This window comes from Cotesia typhae, unplaced genomic scaffold, assembly GCF_013202065.1.
Source record: "Cotesia typhae breed Kobodo isofemale line unplaced genomic scaffold, CoteBio_Ctyphae contig_48, whole genome shotgun sequence".
NCBI classification, from domain to species: Eukaryota; Metazoa; Arthropoda; class Insecta; order Hymenoptera; family Braconidae; genus Cotesia; species Cotesia typhae.
The window spans coordinates 4,220,035-4,238,715 of record NW_027423756.1 but is presented as its reverse complement, the minus strand read 5'-3'; the positions used below and the strand labels follow the sequence as shown (position 1 = coordinate 4,238,715).

The window sequence follows — 18,681 nt, the reverse complement described above, 5'->3', positions numbered from 1 at the left end:
GTCGAAAAAATAAACCGTCATTTATATGGTATATGTATTATTTGTATGTACTAGTAGCTGCTTGGGCTATATTTTTGTGACCACTCAGTTTTCTTTTTAGTGTAACTTGTGTCACGAAAAACAATTTCGACCCACTGTTGTTCGGTCTTTAGCCTTTTTTTATTTTTATACAACGCACGGTTGAATGATACACGAGAGAAAAAAAATTTTCAGGTTGCTTGAAACATAAGTATATTGATAAAAAAATTTACTTGATTCAAGAGTGAAAATTTTGAACCAAGAAATTAATTTTGAAGAATTTGATCATTTACACCTGCATCATGTAAAGAATGTAAATTGCAGTTTTAGTTGGTCAAACATAGATATTGTTGATGTTACTATAAGCCTCAAATCAGCATTACAAAAATCAAAAGGTAAAAGTCCAGATGGTTTAGATTTGAGATGGCTAAGAGACCACATATCACAAATATCTCTCTTATGTCGATCTTTAATTGTTCATTGAACACATACCTGTTCCCAGATACTTGGAAAACAGTCTTCATTGTTCCTTTAAATAAACTGACACCACCAAAGTCATTGTCAGATACTAGGCCCATAGCAAATCTACCTCATCTAGCTAAAGTGTTCGAGCGTATCGTTGCAAATCAGGTAGTCAGTTACCTCGAAAAAAATGATGTACTAGACAAACACCAATCAGGTTTCCGCAAACATCACAGCACTCAAGCCTCACTACTAAAGTTAACTGATGATATACGTCTAGCTATTGACAGAGATGATCTAACTTTCCTCATATTATTCGATTTCACAAAGGCTTTCGACTACCTAAATCCTAAAATATTATTCATAGCAATGTTTGAGATGGGCTTTTCTACCGAAGCAATTCTTTGGTTTCATTCGTATCTCACGGGAAGATCTCAGTCAGTTGTAGATCTTGAAAATCATCCCTCTAGACAGATTGCCACAACATCAGGAGTACCACAAGGATCTATTCTGGGACCAATCTTATTCCTAATTGTTATAAATAGAGTATCAAAACGTTTAAAGCACTCGAAATATGAATTATTTGCAGATGACAAATTTGCCTATCTGCATTTTAAACTCTTTAAATTGAAAGAAGCCTCCTTTCACTTAAGGGAGATGTTCATCGAAGAAGACCCAAGCATTAGACGATCTGATAGAATAGCTGAAAGGCAAAATAGGGTCACCTTCAAGACACCAAATTACGTCACATCCAGCTATGAAAACTCCTTTATTGTTTCAACTATCCGTCTGTGGAAGGATCTACCAACTGAAGTTGTAAATTCTCAGAGTCTAGAAATCTTTAAAAACAAAATGTTTAATTATTTGCTAGAATCTGAACTGAAAGATCATTAAGTTCTCATCATCTTTTAAAAATTTCTCTCAAGCTGTGATGGTTATGACAAATTAAATCTCAAACGTATCAGGCTGTTTATGTATGTCGTCACATTAATCAAATTGCTGTGTCTCAAATTATATATTAAACTTTATTTGCTTATTAAAAATTTTCAAAAATTAAATAGTTCTTATGTGATACTATGTTACTATGTTATTATGTTATATAAAAAATTTTTTGTATACATCTTGCCATTTGGCATTTGTCTTGGCATATTTTTCTTAAATAAATAAATAAATAAAATTTAAATCAGCCAGAAACATTTTTTTACTTGATTCACGTCAAAGAAATTTTTCAAAACAAGATGTCTTTCCATGAATCAAGTTTATTTTTCTTATAATATATGAATTCAGTAATTATTTGTAGAATTGCGGGTTCGTCCACTTTTAGAAATTAAAAATCATAAAATTAATGTAATTACATTTTTTTGGAGTAATCGTCATTTTTCTTTTTGACATTTTTAAAAAATAGAATAATATCATAAAAAGAATTTTTTGAAAATATTAATTTATCGAAATAAAGAAATTACTTTCAACATTCAGAATTTATACATACAGAAAAAAAGTTATCTTAAATAAATCATCGATTTTTTTTTAATATATTTTTCTTTGCAGCTTGAATGATTTGCAACAAACTTTTTTCTCGATTGTATTTTCTCAAAAAATTTTTTTTTCTTAAAATATAAATTCTTTTCTTGCCTGTTTGCCTCAAATGAAAGTTTTCAAAGAAATTTTTCTTTCAGAAGAATTTATTAAAATTGCACAATCCTATTTTATTTTCAGAAATAAATCCGAAATTCTACTGTCAAGTATAGCTAACAATTTTTTGTTATTTTAAAAAATTATTAATAACCTTATTTTAAAAATAGAGTAAAAAAATGCGACTGATTTATTAAGTTAAATTTTATTAAAATAATCGAGACCCTGAAGAAATTCCCATAACTTTTTTTAAGTAATGAAAATTTCTTTGGTTACTTAAAAGTAATGTTGTCCCAAAGTTATTATAACAAACGTTCAAGTTTGTGTGTGAATATATATGGAAACACGGGCTACTACCATGTTGAGCTAGTGTAGAAACTTGGTTGGATAAATCCTGGTCTCGGATTGGCCCGAACGCCGTAGAGAAAGCACGTTCTACGAGGGTGCGCACAAGTAAGAGATAATAAATGTAACGAACCGAAGAGAGAGAAGGAAAATGTGAAAAGGGAGGTAGGAGAGTTTCAGTGTCTCAACGCCCCGTTGAAATTGGCACGCGTCGTATCCTTAACTTTTAGGGCCCTGCTTCCATCATCTTACTGTCTCTTTCCTTCCTCAACTAACATACCCTCACATTTTTACGTTTTAAGGCACTTCTCAACTTTTTCTCACTCCTGCTGTACACTTAACTTCTCTCAGTTGTCCAATCTTAAGACTACTTACAAACCCCGTATCATATCCTGACTAGAATACGTTTTAATTCTGCCTTCCATTCGCAGAAAAAATTTTTTTTTATTTTATGTTCAAAAGGTTCTCTTGCTACTTATTATATTCATTTCTCTATGGATGTATAAGTCAGGATAAAATTGCATCAAGAAAAATGAAAAAATTGTCCAATCATGAATTTATTTGCTTAAAAATTGAGTGAAATTGAAATATTTTAATCGGCAAGGGTTAAATCTAGATGACTTTCGAAATTTTTGATCGATTGATAATAACGAAGTTGGGTATTCTATTAATGATAAAAATAGCTTGATTAATAAGCAATAATGTTTAATTAAAAAAATTACTTTGAAAAAAAAATCTGTTGTCTCACTTCAAGAATTATTTCTCCTATTTATTGAGTTCTTGACTTAAGATCTTTGTATTTCAAATCAATACACAGTAAAAAATTTTATGTTAAATATTTAATACAGAAATTGACGCAATGACGCAAAAATTTTTAATGTGTTACTACAGGGGCATTCCATACAAAATGGGAAAATGACTAAAATTTAAAAATTTCTCTAGTTAATTCTAATTTAGTCTTAATTCATTATTAAAAGTCTATATTTCACTAATTTGTAAAGAAAAATTTTTTTAATCAATAAGAAAATCGATTTTTCTTGTCTAGTAACTTTTCGGTCATACTAACTAGTATCCGGGCCAAATGTTCAAAAAATAATAAATTAATAAAAAAATGATAAAAAATAACGATTCAAGAGAAAAACTTGTGAACTAAGAACATTATTTTAAAAGGTTTGATCGTCTAAATCAAGCAGAAAAGATTTTGAACCAAAAATTCGAGTAAATTTTACTTAATTCAAGAATTTTTTTACTTAATTTAAATTAGAGGGAATTCATTAAAGTGATTTTTTTGTCTCAAAATTACTTACAATTAATAGGGTTAATTATTTTTCAATCAGTTTCAAATAGTATTATTAATTTAAATAAAATTTTAATCACAAGAATTTTGACACTTATGTATGTTTTATAACGTAAAAAAATCATAGAACTTCCTTGTTATCCTGACAAATATAAAGTAACAAGAACTTCATTAAAATGTTGCTATAGATGTTGATAAAACGAGTTGAGATCACGAAAATTAATAAAGAACAGAGTATGTAGGGATGAAAAAAGCTTTACTCATCTTCGTCAAAAAACAGCGGCTATCAAAAGTAAACTTATCTTTTTTTGTAGGGAGAATGAAAAGGATTCGGATATCCGTTAATATCTCGGTATTCTTTTGAAGTTTTTTTTTTATCAGTAAAAATTTTTTTTGTGTTGAAGGAAAACAGTAAAAAATATATTTCTATTCAGATGTAATGGTATTCATATGTATAAAAGACAAGATTAAATCAGATAAAAATAATAAATATATTATTTACTAAAGAGAAGTCAATTTTGGTACAAAACTTTTAGAATGTATCAGGTCAAGAAATTATATTTTATTAATGACGATTTAAGTTTTTTTGATATCTGAAACACTTAGTTACAATTATAACGTCATATTTAGTGAATTATTTTTTATTACTCACTTAATATCTGCAAATAAAATATCATCCAAATATATACTATATACTATAGTTTCATCTTATTTAATATTAATTAACCACTATACTTAAAAAAAATATGTAATATTTTTAAATACATTGCAATTAAATTATAACGAATTATTCAAATGAATTTAAATTAATTAACTTGAGATAAATTTAATAAATTTCCATTTCTGAAAAAGGAAGCGATGACAATATAATTTTTCTGTTTGATACGAAAATTCAATAAAGCAAAAAAGATTAGAAAAATATCGTATTTGTTATTTATGTTAAATGTATATATTTATCTATGGTTGTTTCCCACACTTATCAAGGTGCTAATGACAAGTTTTTAATATCCTTGAAGTGAAGCGGAAACCGATATTCGCTTACAGACAAACACATGTATGTATACCGATCGTAAAATACCAGTTGATTTTATCGGCAATAAATTTACACTCTTGGTCGATTCCATAGGTACTTGAATGATGGCACTCGTTCATCACTCCTGTACAATTGTCCAAATTCTCTATACATGTTTACATATTTTTAAATTGGTCTTAATGTGAATGAAAAAGGTTCCAATTGAATTCACATGTATCATCAAGCACATTTATCACTAGAATTGTAATCATATTTTTTGGATAACAATAGAATCTGAAGCTTGATAGTCAGAATACCTGGTACCTTATTATATTATATATTACAGACTATTTTTAAAACTCTCAATCGACCTTGCAATATATTTATAGATAACTTTAATTAATGTTGACTCGTGTGTTTGATTTAGTAAATTAATACGAATTCGTTGATCTTTTTTAATTGTTCTAATATTGTAACTATGAAAAGATAACATTTGACTATATACAATCCGTGATAAGTTCATTGAATGTATTTATGTGATTCGAACGACAAAAATATGTTTTGGAACTTTAAGATACAAGACTTCTGACCACTCTTTTATGTCAACAAATTTCACATAAAAGAGGCAAGTCCACAAGGGTTGTTTCGAGTTTAACCGTAAAATTTTTTTTACTTGAAATATTCAATTGTTGATTTTCTACATCTTTTTTGTCACCTATTTGCTTTAAAATTTCATACTTAGGTTGAGTTATGAATAAAAGGGTTGAAGTGACAAAAGAAAGTTTCTGAGCTGGGAAAATTTATCTCTTTAAAAAAATATGTCCAAAAATTTTTCTTTTATTTAAATATCTGTTTACGTTCAACTCTTTTAAACAAACTATTGAAGAGTACATTTTCAATTAGTGAAAGTTCTAGACAATAAGTCATGGTAAATCTTTTCATTTCGCGTATTAAATTTCGTCAAGGCAAAAAATAAAAAACTGTAATAGTTAGAATAAACTTTTTTCGCTGTAATCTATAAATATATCAGTATAATTTGATCACATGATGTATATAAACTTTTCGTTATTCTATTCTATTCTATACTAAATATACTTTTTTATATTTTCTGTACATCTATCTTTGCATTATCTCAAACTTTTCGGGTGTGGCTCATAAACTCGTTTTAACCCTCCAGAATGACTGCTCATCTCAACCATTCAGAGAGGGTAGTTTCGAATTGAATCGAAAAAATTCAATCATTTTCATAAAGTAAGATTAGCCTAAGCTTTTCCACTTAAATTTTTTTTGTTCTTAACTTTCTATTGAAGAAATCGCTAGAGTAATTTAAGTGTAACTAAATATGACAACAAATATTTCTATATAATTAACAAAAAATTTTTTGCAAAATTTCACTTTGAATTGCATTAGTCAAATAAATTCACTTAAAAAGTAAGAAAACTTTGAAATTCTTTATAAATTCGAGTTAGACTTTTAGCAGTGTAACTTTTGCAAGAGTGAATTTCTTAGAAAACTATAAGAGATCTTTTTTGTAGAGCGTAAAATTTCCTTTAAAAAAATATACATTGATTATTGTGATGTTTCTTCTTATTCCATAGAAAAAAATTAATTTCTAAACATTAAAAAAATCTCATTTTACACAGTAAAAGATTTTGACGCAATGACACAAAATTTTTTATTGTGTATTTAAATAGAAAATGTAAAATAAATTCAGCATGGCTTAATGTTCAAACTTATAGCTTTTTTTTAATTGATATTTTTTTAGAGCAAAAACTAAAAATTTAGGGGGTGATGCAAAAAATTCCAACTTTAGAAATATTTTATGAAAAGTGTCATAAACCCGTCTTGTCCGAAGAAAATATGAAATACATTTATGATTATCCGGTTGAATTTTTAAAATGAATAAAAAGTTAATGATCGTCCGGTAAGTGATTATACACGAAAGTTTGTTCTCGCCTTAAGAGGTTATACAACCATAAACTGTTTTATATGTTATAGAAGTTTATATACCCTTGATTGTACATCAAGTATTAAGTCTTCTACAGCAAACTTTACTTGAAATTCTTTGAATACGTAACCGATTATTATATAAAGTATTTTGTTGGAGTGAATACTATACTATAAATTTTAACTAATTCATTTTTTGTTTATTTTTACAGGCTGAAGTTTTCTTCTATAAACTTGTGAATAAAAGGCCTCAAAGTGTTCGGCACCGTGGAGAAGCCGTTTCACCCATTCGAGCTCTGCCGAAGGTACATGTCTTTATTAACCATTACAAATGTATTAGCATAAATTATGTGATCATTTATTGTAAATAACGCATTTATTTTTTATATTCAGGCTCTCTGGCGTGTTTCCTCAAGGTACCCTGCCTGGTATACAAGGTCAGTATAAATATTAAATGCTTATAATTTATTGTGATAAAAATACTTGGCAACCGTAATTAATATTCGTATGCATTAAGTCGAAGTATTTTGAGTCAATACAAAATTATTGTTAGTAAACGATTGAAATATTCAAATTTTCCTTAGATCAGGATAATAAAACAATTATACCACCAAAATTACCAATATGATAGTTAAGTTTCAAGATGATGATCTGGAAGTTATTAGTCGGTATATGGAAACTTTTGAATTTTTTTCTCTACATTACAGACATTAAGTATTCTATGGAAGTTTCTCTTGTTTATTATAATTCATTGTAATTACAATTAATTATATCCTATAATTGGCTAATTTTACTATCAAGTTCACTAACTTCTTAACAAATAAATGAATAAATACAGAAAACATAAAATAAAAATATGTACTTGTAGAAAATTACAAGTACTATGTAATTAAAATTTTTTGAAAAATATATTTTTCTATTTATAGTTCGGAAAAATAATGTAAAAATTTTTAAATGTCAACTAACTTCGTTGTCATTTTAGAATGATTGAAAAACATAGAAAAATTTATTAATTTTAAAGATTAAAAAAAAAAAAACAAATTTTATCTGATCGTTGGAAAAGTCATTTTATCAGATTTTTTGTTTACCTTGAATTGTGTACATAAAAAATTTAAGGACTATATTATGTTTAGTAGAAATAATGGTTTATAGTAAAAATTTAAAAGTTTATTTAACGTTCTTAAGACATTCAATATTCCAAGAAATTTTCCTTCAACCCTGGAGAACACGTTTCCAGTTTCAAACAAAAAAGCCACATGGGGTGCTCACTACCCTGCGGCTTAAAATGTTTATAAAAAAATACTTCAAGATGAAACTAAAGCTGAGATATTTTTTTTGATGTTTAAGTATTTTAAAAGAAAAAATGTTGACTTATGGAAAAATCGGTGGTGACAAAATAGTATAAAGAATAGGCAGTTTCTGGTTTTTAAAAATGTTCATGTTGTAATTTCTAACAAAGACAGTGGTCTGGTTTCTGGATCTCATATTTGAAACAGATGTAGTTTTTTTTCGTTCACATTTTTTTTTTATTTAATTTTAATGAATTTACACGTAGGCAATTTTTTAAATTATTTATCAGTTTTGTAAACTATTTTCAAAAAAATTTATCAATACTTATTGACAAAATTAACAAATTTAATAAAGAATGACAAAAGTACAAGTTTAATTTATAATTTACCCATAAAATTATTTGACTTTTATGACTTACCGTATGTGGCGATTAAGGGTTAAATTTCAGTTCGTATAGAGAGAGATCTCTCGAGACGCTCTCGCGTCTGCCCAAAATCGGATTGTTTCACTTTGTAAATTATGCATAGTTAATTTGCATCTCTTGGTAACTTAAAAGAAAAAAAAAAGAAAAATGAAATAAAATATTAAAAAAATCATTGTAATGTAAAAAATAATTATTTCAATTACGATTTTAGTTTTATCAAAAACCAATTTAAAAATTCATTTAATTTTTTTTTTAATACCTTCTTTACGATGTATAGAAAATACAATTAGCGGATGTATTATGTTGCTCAAATTTTAAATGACAATAAAATTTTGTAGTTATTTTTTTTATTGTTCAAATATCTATTGTCGATAATAGTGTATCAAAATTGTAATCTCCGCTGGAATTTTGTCAATAATTCAAGTAAATTAGTTACACAGAGAAAATTAGTAATGATTGTTGTTTTGTAGTTTTTAATATCTAAATGATAGTAATTTTTACAATGAAGCGATTGTTATATTTTCTACCCAGATTGTTCCGTTTACCATCGAATATAGTCAAATCTAGCATTCATACATTATAAACCATCTTATAATAATTAAAACTAGTAAACTCTTTCAATTGAACATTAAAAATAAAATTGTACACAGAAAAAAAAATTAACTAGATTTAAGAGAAAAATTCTTGAACCAAGAATATAATTTTGAAGAGGACAGTTGTCTTGAATCAAAACGGTAAATTTTTGAATTAAGTAAAATTTCCTTAAATCAAGAAAAGTTTTCTTAAATCAAGAATTTTTTTCCTCAAATCAAGAATATTAAGCTCTTCAAAAATATATATTTGATTCAAGAACATTTTTTCCTGTGTAGGAAACATTCTCATTTAAAACCATTAACTAATAAGTAATCCGACGTACACAAGTCAGTAAGTAAATAATTAGATTGGTGAAAAATAAAAAAAATGGGTTTTTTTTTCGAGTTATCGTATTATATGTTTAAACTAGTAAAATTCCTTCGAGTAAGTGAATATTCACTAATTTTTAATGCTAATTGAACATCAGTTGTTCGGTCTTAACTTCAAAATAAGTTAATATTTACTTGTTCGAGGGATTTTTCACTAATTTATGATTCAAAAATGGATAGTAAATGTGACCATATAGATCCAAACTCTTACGATCGTTTTATTGTAAAAATTACCATCATATATCTATCAAAAAACAAAAGAAAAAGATCGTTAATGCTGTTAAGATATTCTTCCTACATGATACTTTTATTTTCCCTGCAATTACAAGCTTGTAAAAATGATTTAAATCTCATGAAACGAACTAGCAATTCTCATCATTTTGCAACTGTCATCCTCATTATACCGTTACATTGTATATAATAATAATATATCCATCCGAACTAATATTATAGGCTGCGTGTGCGTGGCTCGCGCGTAATTCGAAGGAAGGCGTGCTGCCCTCAGTTGTTGTCAGATCGTTTTACTTTAGTACCCATAAAAGTACCGAGATTTAGACTGCACAATACATTCGCGACATATGTATTGCCCTGTATAGACGTTACATGTTACACATTAAACGCATTGTTCAGTACACACATCACAGGTCATGATAATTGATAATGATATTTTTTTCTATTTTATTAAATTTTCATATCGGGCAAAAATAATTCAATTATTATCTTAATGTGATTCTCGTTTAGTTTTTTAAAATTACGCACTTAAATTACCTCGATTATTTTAGTCGATAAACATTCTGACGATAAAGTAATTCAACGTCAAACAAAAGTAATGAAGACCACTAATGAGAAATGAAAAATATTAGTGGATATGACCTTCCTCAACATGTAACAAATAAATATGTTTTTTTTTTTATCTATATCTTAATGTGTATACAAAAATACGTATGGTGTGATAGACCGAATTGTTGATTTTGAAAGGTCCTCCGGCAATAACTTTTGATCGGCAAGACAGTAAAGTAGAGTCACGTATATGTTAGTCACGTTGGACGAGAATGAGACAGGTACAAGGTACGTAGTGGATCAAGAGGAGGAACGACTAAAACATTGGGCGCGTGTGTAAGAAGCGGGGGATAAAATGCATGCTAGCTAGTGTAGTGTGTAGCATGTAGAATGCCATCCGCGTTGCTCGCGTATCACCACACGAGGAAGGGAAAAGGGGAGGAGGGGAAGAAGAGACAAGCCATCGCGTCTAGGAGGTGGGGATTCCACCAGCAGCGGAGTTGGTTGAGTTACCGAGAGATCGCGCTGATGTTGTTTTTTAGCTTGTTCGTTCGTGGGCTCCGCGCGACTGCCAGAGCTCAGTTGTCGCTCAGTACGGCTCAGCGCGGCCAGTCGAAAAGAAAGGGGGTTTGACTTGCATGTGTGTGCCTATACGTACGCGTGTGCGCGACTCCTTTGCATAATTCTCAATTATAATAAGTACCCGAAATTGTCAAAACCCCTGAGGGTCACCGGGCCCAGAAGCTATTCTGGTCATCTTCTACCTGCCTGTCGGCCAACAAGGTCATAAAAGGGATACTACGGACCTATAGAAAAGAGAAATAAGAATTGGGAAGAAAAAAAAACGATTAGGGCAATAAGAGAGGCTACCAAGTTTTTGGAAGTAGTTATTACCAATTCCCAGTATTGCTTTTAAGTTTGGTCACTGGGATATCATAAAAAGGGGTGGATAGTTTTATGGTCTTTTTTTTCGAGTTGTCTTTTTTTTTTTTTTTTTTTTTTTTTATTGCATTTGCGGTAAAATTCAAACGTGTCAGTGATAAAGTGAGACATTGATACAACAAAAAAGTACAACAATAAAGAAATAAAAAATAAATAAAAGTGAACTTTGTAATATAATAATGATGTTAAGAAAAGGTTTATTATTAAAGGGATACACGCATAAATGTGTGAGTTCTGCCATTCGTGTAGGACGATAAAATATTTCAATCTTAGCGCAACTGGTTTTTGAATATTGTGAATTATTATAATAATTTAAAAATAATTTAACTAGCTAAAGTAAAGGAGTATTTTATGTTGCCAAGTGTTTTTTGTCACAATTTATTGCATATTTAAAGTTAAACAGTTTACGTTAAGAACGTTGATGCCAAAGTGTGCTGTGTTTTTGTTTTCTGTTACAACCTTTTCATCTACTGGATTTCTCATCTGGATCATCTCAACGCCGGTTTAAAAAAATAAATAATTATTCGTATTGAATAAAAACAATTTTACACGTGGGCGACACGTCAAACACTTATCATCGTGTTTTCTTGGCGGGATTATCCACGCGTCCGCTATCAATCCAAATTCTCCACCCTAACCCTTTCCTATCCTATTTTAATCGGTTTTCCTCCCTACCAACTATTTTCTACCGTTTCTCCACCCTCAATTTTCCACCCTTCCACCTGTCTACTGCGGTGGTACGCGCGGGGTTGCTTACACGCATACTCACTCCTGCGCACACACACACGCGCACACAAACTCCTGTATCGGATCGTGCCCCTACCTTTTGACATTCATTCCCTACACATAATCTCTCTTTATTTCCCTCATAACCTCTCACTCCAACACAACCCATCTTTCTCTCTATCCATTCTATTTTCGGTTCGACATCCCACTTATTTTTTACCTATTACACCCACTCAACGTTCCCCTATTTAACACCTTACCAATGACAACCCCAATCCGGGCAATGGTAATCCCCGAATACAATTCATTCCTCTTCACTAATCATTAACCTGAACCATCATTCATTCCTACACCTTTGGTGTTAACAATTAAAACCTTGCAAACCAAAACAACGTTAAAAATAACAAATCGCAACCGTCGCAATAACTGTGCCGTTATACTACCACGATCTGCACCATCGCCGAACACGTGTCTTGTTCAACGGCGACCCTGTACGACAATGTACACGCCGCGCCGCTATGCGGCTCCGGCGTTGGCCATCCTGGCTCAATTACATCGATGGGTACAGCCACCGGAGCGGGAAATTCCACCGGGGTGACCTGGTGGGCCATGATGAACGGTGGCGTCTACGAAGAAAGTCCGCCACCAATTCCGCCACCAGCCTCATCTCTCATCTCCATCCACCAGCAGCAGCAGATTTCAACACCTGGATCTCATCAGCAAGCAACTACTCCAAGTTCACCTGGTGCTCCAAGCTCAGTGACCGCCTCCGCACCAGCCCCAACAGCAAGTGCCAGTTCGACATCTCCAAGCGCTTCCTCCGTTGCCAGCAACAGTGCCACTGGGCCACTTCACATTCCAGCTAAAAGATTGACCGCTACTCCTATTGCCGGAACAACATACGGGGAGGTGAATTGTGTGGAAGGATCTGCTGCCACTGGAGCGACTGCAGGAGTGATCAGGCACTCTCACTCGTCCTCTGCGGGCTCACAGGCTGGCTGGACGTCTTACAGCCCTCACAATCCTCAAGAAGCTTACCACTCGTCAGCTGCAACGGCAGACGCGTTGAATCATCACCAAGCATACGGGGGCACAAACCCCCCAACATACTACAACCTGGCGGACTCCGGAATAGGATCATCCAGAGATAGTCGGAAGTCCAGTAGCGCCCTGAGCTTTTGGTCCCCAGCAACAGCCAGTTCTGGGCCAGCTACTGGCGCGACTAACTCCGACTACAAATCCTACAACTCGGCAACTGGAGGAAGCACTGCTGCTACTTCTTCTTCTGGTTCGACACCTGGTGGTGCCTCTGACCCAGCTGTTTCCAGCGGGCACCAGAGCTTTTCCCAGAGCTGGTGTAACTACTCTCCCTACGCCACTGCTAGGCACCATCATTCTGTCGATACGACACACCATCATCCTCATTCCCAAGCTGGTGTATCGTATCTCACCTCCTCGGCGCCAGACGAACGGGGGAGAATGGCAGCAATGGTTGCGGCTGAGAGTGCATTTCCTCATGATGGATATGGAAGTCTCAGGAACTATGGAGCACCAGAACCCGTTACATCCAGCCCTTACACGGCACCAGGTAAGCATCAACACTGGGCTATCATCCAGCAAAAGTTTATTCTTTTATGTCTTTCCGCTCGTAACAGAAAACGTGTAGTATTTCTCGTCGCGTGGCCGCCAATAGCTTCATAACCATGGTCATAAACTTTGCGATTTTCCTCCTCATAACTTAAACTGGTACTTCATGAGGAATCTACGCGTTGATTGATGGTCTTAGCATGGGTGGTCATATTAGCAATTGCTTGTTTTTTTTTTTTTCTCGAATATATTATTGTAAATTGTGGAGGCACTAGAAACAATTAAAACCGAATGAATTTGCTTAAAAGAAACTAGATTGAATTAAAAAAATATTTAACTATCACAAAAACGACTGTAAAAAAAAAAAAAAGAAGTCTTATAAAAATTACTATTAGCTTATGGGATTCCTATAACTAGTTCGTGAAACGTCACAGACTGCAATCAACAGCGTCAGGTTTATTGACGACCGTAAGTCGTAAAGTTGAGCGCGCGCCTTCAATCAGCTGATCCGTACTATGACCCGTAGGCTCTACTCGGTTCAGTTATCTTTTATTAGCATCCACATTTTTTTCTAGGATTATTTTACTTGACCGACATTTCTTTTCCACAAAGAATGGCTCAACTAAGTACCTTTCTTCTTGGAAGCAATGAGAAGTTAGCTGAGCAAAAAATTACGCTGAAAAAATGTTTTATTTATTTATTTATTGCTTTGATCTCTTCATTGATTGAATTTCACGTGAGGTATATATTTAGAGCAGTAGGCAACTTATTTTCATATATTTTTATACCGACAGATGGCAGCTCCCTTATCTTTTCGCGGTTCTGTTGTGTCCTGAACGGTGAAACACGCATGCGTATTATATTTAGCTATCGCGAAAAAAGAGATGAAGCTGTTGAGAGAGGGAGAAAGAGAACGAAAAGTGGGAAGAACATTATTCTGCGCAGCTTGCAATCCCTCGCTCAAGATTTATGATACCGGACTGACGCTCGTACCGCTACGTCGGAAATATCATGAGTTTATTCACCGAGCTGCTTCTAAAGAAGCACCGTTCCATTCAACTTATGCTAGTTTTTCTATCATATTATCTCGATGTAAATATTTTGAGTCACTGTTTTTTTTTTTTTTTATTACAAATCAAATCAAAAATTATTGCTTTCCATCAGTAAATACTGATTCGTTTTTTCGACAGAATGTTTTTTTATTATTTGTCTGACGCTGACCTTAAAAATTTGTCCAATTAGTTAAAAAAAAATATCGCTCTTTCTCTCTCAATATATGCAAGCATAAATAATTATCTTATTAAGAATAAGTTACAAAATACAATTCCAATTTAGTTAATTAATTAAAATGTTCATTTGAAGGCTTATTAACATAACCAGATCGCTAAGAGCAGTCAATCATTTCAATAAATTAAACCTCACTATAGTTTCAAATTTCATCTTGAATCAACAGCTTAATTGATCTTAAAATGTTGTTGCTTGTAAAGCCGTTACATAACATTAAATAAAATGAACTTATAAGGTAATTGATTCATTAGTAAATTAAACGGTTGTCCTACCCGTTACCACTCGATTTTTAATTTTTTGTGTATGTTTAACTCATCCATGAGGATCCTGACCTCTGTCAATTAATTTGCATATTTCCACGTTTTACTGGGTAATAAATTTCTCCCGCTTGAGCAATACTAACGCACTTCACGTATGTGAGAGGAAGTAGGATAGCTAATTTTTATCTGAAATGAAAGAAAAAGAAACGGTCGTCTGTAAAGTACAACTTTGCTTGAGCATTATTGATAATGATTATTATTAAATTTAATAAAAGTTACCCATCAAATAATCATCTTGCCCGTTTTGCTGATTTTAATTAACAAATATTTTAATACGCTATTCTGAAAACCTTCATTAGTTATTTTTATTCATTAATTCAAATTACAACTAATTTAACAAGATAATATTGATTATTTTTGCGGTAATCATAATTTAATTAGCAATCTAATTAAGTTGTTTCTTACAAATTTTATTTTAATATCAATCATTAATTCATGAATTTAATTACGTAGCGTATGAAAAAATTGAGTTGCATTCTTTGTGGAAATTCGTAGGTCCAAAAAAAAAATCTGAACAACATACATAGAAAGTATAGCCTATGTACAATAATTTCGATTGAGTGAAGATTCTAGTATTAGTACACATTGAAACAGTAGAAAACGCGAGTGTGTTTGTGTATACTAACCATTCGATGAAAGGGAGATTCGCCGAAATATTCGGCACGGTTAGTAAAACCGGTCCAATTATATCATAGTAAGACTTAGTCGTGCAATGATTCCTCCTTATTCTGGATTTACTTGACGCAACATTTATACATTTCAACAAAATTTACTTTGGATAAATATAAATTATAATTTATAATTTATTCCCCGCAATTAAACTCAAATTAATTAGTAATTACCTACCCGTTAATACGTGAATCATCGGATCATAAGTATTTATAAGAAGTTAATAGCTTTATAAAGCGGAAATCGTCGATAATTAAATAAAAATAGAATAAACTTTGATGTATCAATTAAATGACTTGATCAATTAATTTTTAAAAATATTACTAATTTCCCGTTTGTTTAACGCCGATGTTCGGGCGTTAAAACAATATAATGTCAAGTATGCATTAGATTTTGATATATTTTTGATTACTGTAAATTTTCCAAAATTTTAGACCGATTAGGAAGATAGTTTTCAAGAAAATGATTTTTTAAGTAGCAAAATATCTAACTCTAACTTGAGGAATTTTTTTATTCGTACAAAAAAAAAAATTGAAAAACATTATTATTTAAAAATTAATTCAATATTCATTATGTGTGCAATATTTTTGTTTAGATTACTTACAATACATGTATTCAGACTATTACTACTTACAGATGTCAGAAAGTCGTCTAAAAAATGTGGTCAGATAATTTTTTAATGAAAATGTCAATTCGCTTATTTACTTATTATTGAATTGGAAATAAGAAAAAAAAATTGAGTATAAAATTTTCTAATACTGCTCAGTAGTTACTCAAATTTTCTCCATGTCTTGTTAATTGGTCTCAAATTTTGCATGTCGTTTTTTGCAGTAATGCAAAATCTAAGCATTGAAATTAATTCTGCTCTGACACTCTAATTCGGTATATTTGACCATAATCTTAGTCAATTTTTGGAGAGCTACAGAACAGAAATTTTTACACTCAACGTTGAGTCTTATGAGAAATTACAATTCTTGTTTTGTGTGCAAAAAGTGCCATTCATATTTTTATATACGTCGATAATTAGCAAAAATAACATGTTAAATATTTTTCATAACTGAAAGTACAGAATCGGGGCATGTAGTAATTAATAAAAAAACTTTGCATAGGTAAATGTACGACATGAATCAAATAAAACTTTGACACTTGTAACATTGACAGTACTACTTTAGTATGAAAGACGTATTGAATAAATTTTAGCAAATTATAAAAACAAATACAATAGTATATTCATTATTGAGGCAAAATTAATTGTTTCAAGTGATGTGGGGTTCCTCCCCATCTTCCTTGTTTCCAACAGGTTCATTGGGCATGCCGGTCAGTGTACCTGGAATGGGCGTCAGCTGTGCAGGAGGGAACCCACTGGAGTGGACTGGACAAGTGACAGTGCGAAAGAAACGTAAACCATATTCAAAGTTTCAGACTCTTGAGTTAGAAAAAGAATTTCTGTTTAATGCCTATGTGTCGAAACAAAAGCGATGGGAATTAGCACGGAATTTAAATCTGACAGAGCGGCAAGTTAAAATATGGTTTCAAAATCGTCGGATGAAAAACAAGAAAAATAGTCAACGGCAAACACAACAAACTAACAATAACAATAACAGCAGTGCTAATAATGCGAACCACCACGGTACAGCTAGCGGTAATCATCATCATCCTGGAAGTACTCACGGGCCATCGAGTCATCATGTCCAAGTTAGCCAGACGCACCACGCAAATGGCTCTGCAAAACATCATCAGTGACCCGTGGCCTTCTCTGGGGTCGTCTTTGGTCACCAACCACATCATGCTTCCACTTCAATACACACAAGTGGTAATAATACTCACGGTCTTGCAGCCGCGGCAGCAGCTGCTGCTGCAGCAGTCAGCCAGAGTCACACTCACAGTCATAGTACTTTCCATACTACCCAATCATCACAACTAGCAGCAGCTCTGCCTCCTCATGCTACAAGTACAACTGCTTCAGCAGCATCTCCAGCTGTTCACTCTCATCATCCTCATCACTCCTCCCATCAATTGGCTCATATGGCGGCTCATCATCAACATACAATGCTCTTCCATCAGTCCAGCCATGGTCTTGCCGCCTGAGGATCAGGATTCTGGTTTTACTTTGGGTAACAATCATCATTAGACCTTTGCAATTTGTAATTTTAGATAATAATAAACCTTTTCGTGATCAAGACCGTGATGAAATTGATGTTAATACTGCTAATTATGAAACATGAGGGCTTGTACGAACTCCCAGAGAATCCGTTATTTATATCATAAGTACGTGTACATGCATATCAAGGTGCTTCAAAGAAAAAATTTTTTTTTCTTACCATACAAAAAGTTTCTTCTAGTTATAAAAATAACTTCCTAACAGCGCAGCTTCATTTATTAATTTTAGAAGAAACTTAACGAGTTTTTTTTTTTCTCGCAAAAGTAAAACGTAAAAATTTTTTTTATACATTTTAAGATACACATTTTTATTGGAAATTGAATTCTCTTCAAAAAAGCTTTAAAAAACACGGAAAGAAAATTGAAAGAATTTATACTATTTCACTATCGTAATTTTTATTAAATTAAATAGTAACGGTGGACTATACTTCTCATTTAGTAATTTTTACGATCTACTATTGTAAATTTTATCCAGCAAACAAGGCTAGTAAGAAACTGAAAAAGTCGAATAATATAGAGCAAATTATACAATATGTGTTTGAAAACTTTACAATTCAAATATTGTAAAAATTGACACCCAGGTTTTTTAAAATAAATTTTAGGAAAAGTGAGAGATATGAGGTTGGACTAATTGATGTCTATATTGCAACCGAAAAAATTAATCGTAATTTTCGTCCTATCCGGGAATCGAACCAAGAACTCTTGGGGTTGCAGCTAAAGACTCTCCCTTAACGCTATCCGAGGTAAACTAGTATCCCTCTCTTTTAACATTTTCATAAACGCAGAGTCTAGTGCTGTGCACGGCCATTACTCACACTAAT

The 18,681-nt window shown here is 31.9% G+C and overlaps 2 protein-coding genes across 4 annotated transcripts in view; both read left to right on the top strand.

Annotated features, from left to right (window-relative positions):
• The window catches only part of LOC141529306 (uncharacterized), a 74,934-nt gene that overhangs the window by 28,632 nt on the left and 27,621 nt on the right, over positions 1–18,681 (top strand). For both annotated transcript variants that reach the window (XR_012479567.1, XM_074245811.1), the window contains exons 3-4: positions 6,926–7,018; positions 7,107–7,150. Coding sequence is in view for 1 of the 2 variants with exons in the window: in XM_074245811.1 (XP_074101912.1) it covers positions 6,926–7,018; positions 7,107–7,150 (137 nt within the window). In the remaining variant the exon portion in view is untranslated. The remainder of the gene's footprint in view (positions 1–6,925; positions 7,019–7,106; positions 7,151–18,681) is intronic.
• On the top strand, positions 11,198–17,754 carry LOC141529300 (uncharacterized). Of its 2 annotated transcripts, none has more exons than XM_074245803.1 (2): positions 11,198–13,425; positions 17,001–17,754. In XM_074245803.1, the coding sequence occupies exons 1-2, from the start codon at positions 12,396–12,398 to the stop codon at positions 17,441–17,443; spliced, it is 1,473 nt and encodes a 490-aa protein (XP_074101904.1). In that variant the 5' UTR covers positions 11,198–12,395; the 3' UTR covers positions 17,444–17,754. The 2 variants fall into 2 exon arrangements, with proteins under 2 accessions (XP_074101904.1, XP_074101903.1); XM_074245802.1 differs by having other exon boundaries at positions 16,962–17,754.

Bases quoted from the DNA above. Each gene is read 5' to 3' on its own strand.
- LOC141529300 (XM_074245802.1), top strand. From the start codon at position 12,396: ATGGGTACAGCCACCGGAGCGGGAAATTCCACCGGGGTGACCTGGTGG. The intron at 13,426-16,961 runs GTAAGCATCAAC...AATTGTTTCAAG, and splicing joins CAGCCCTTACACGGCACCAG to TGATGTGGGGTTCCTCCCCA.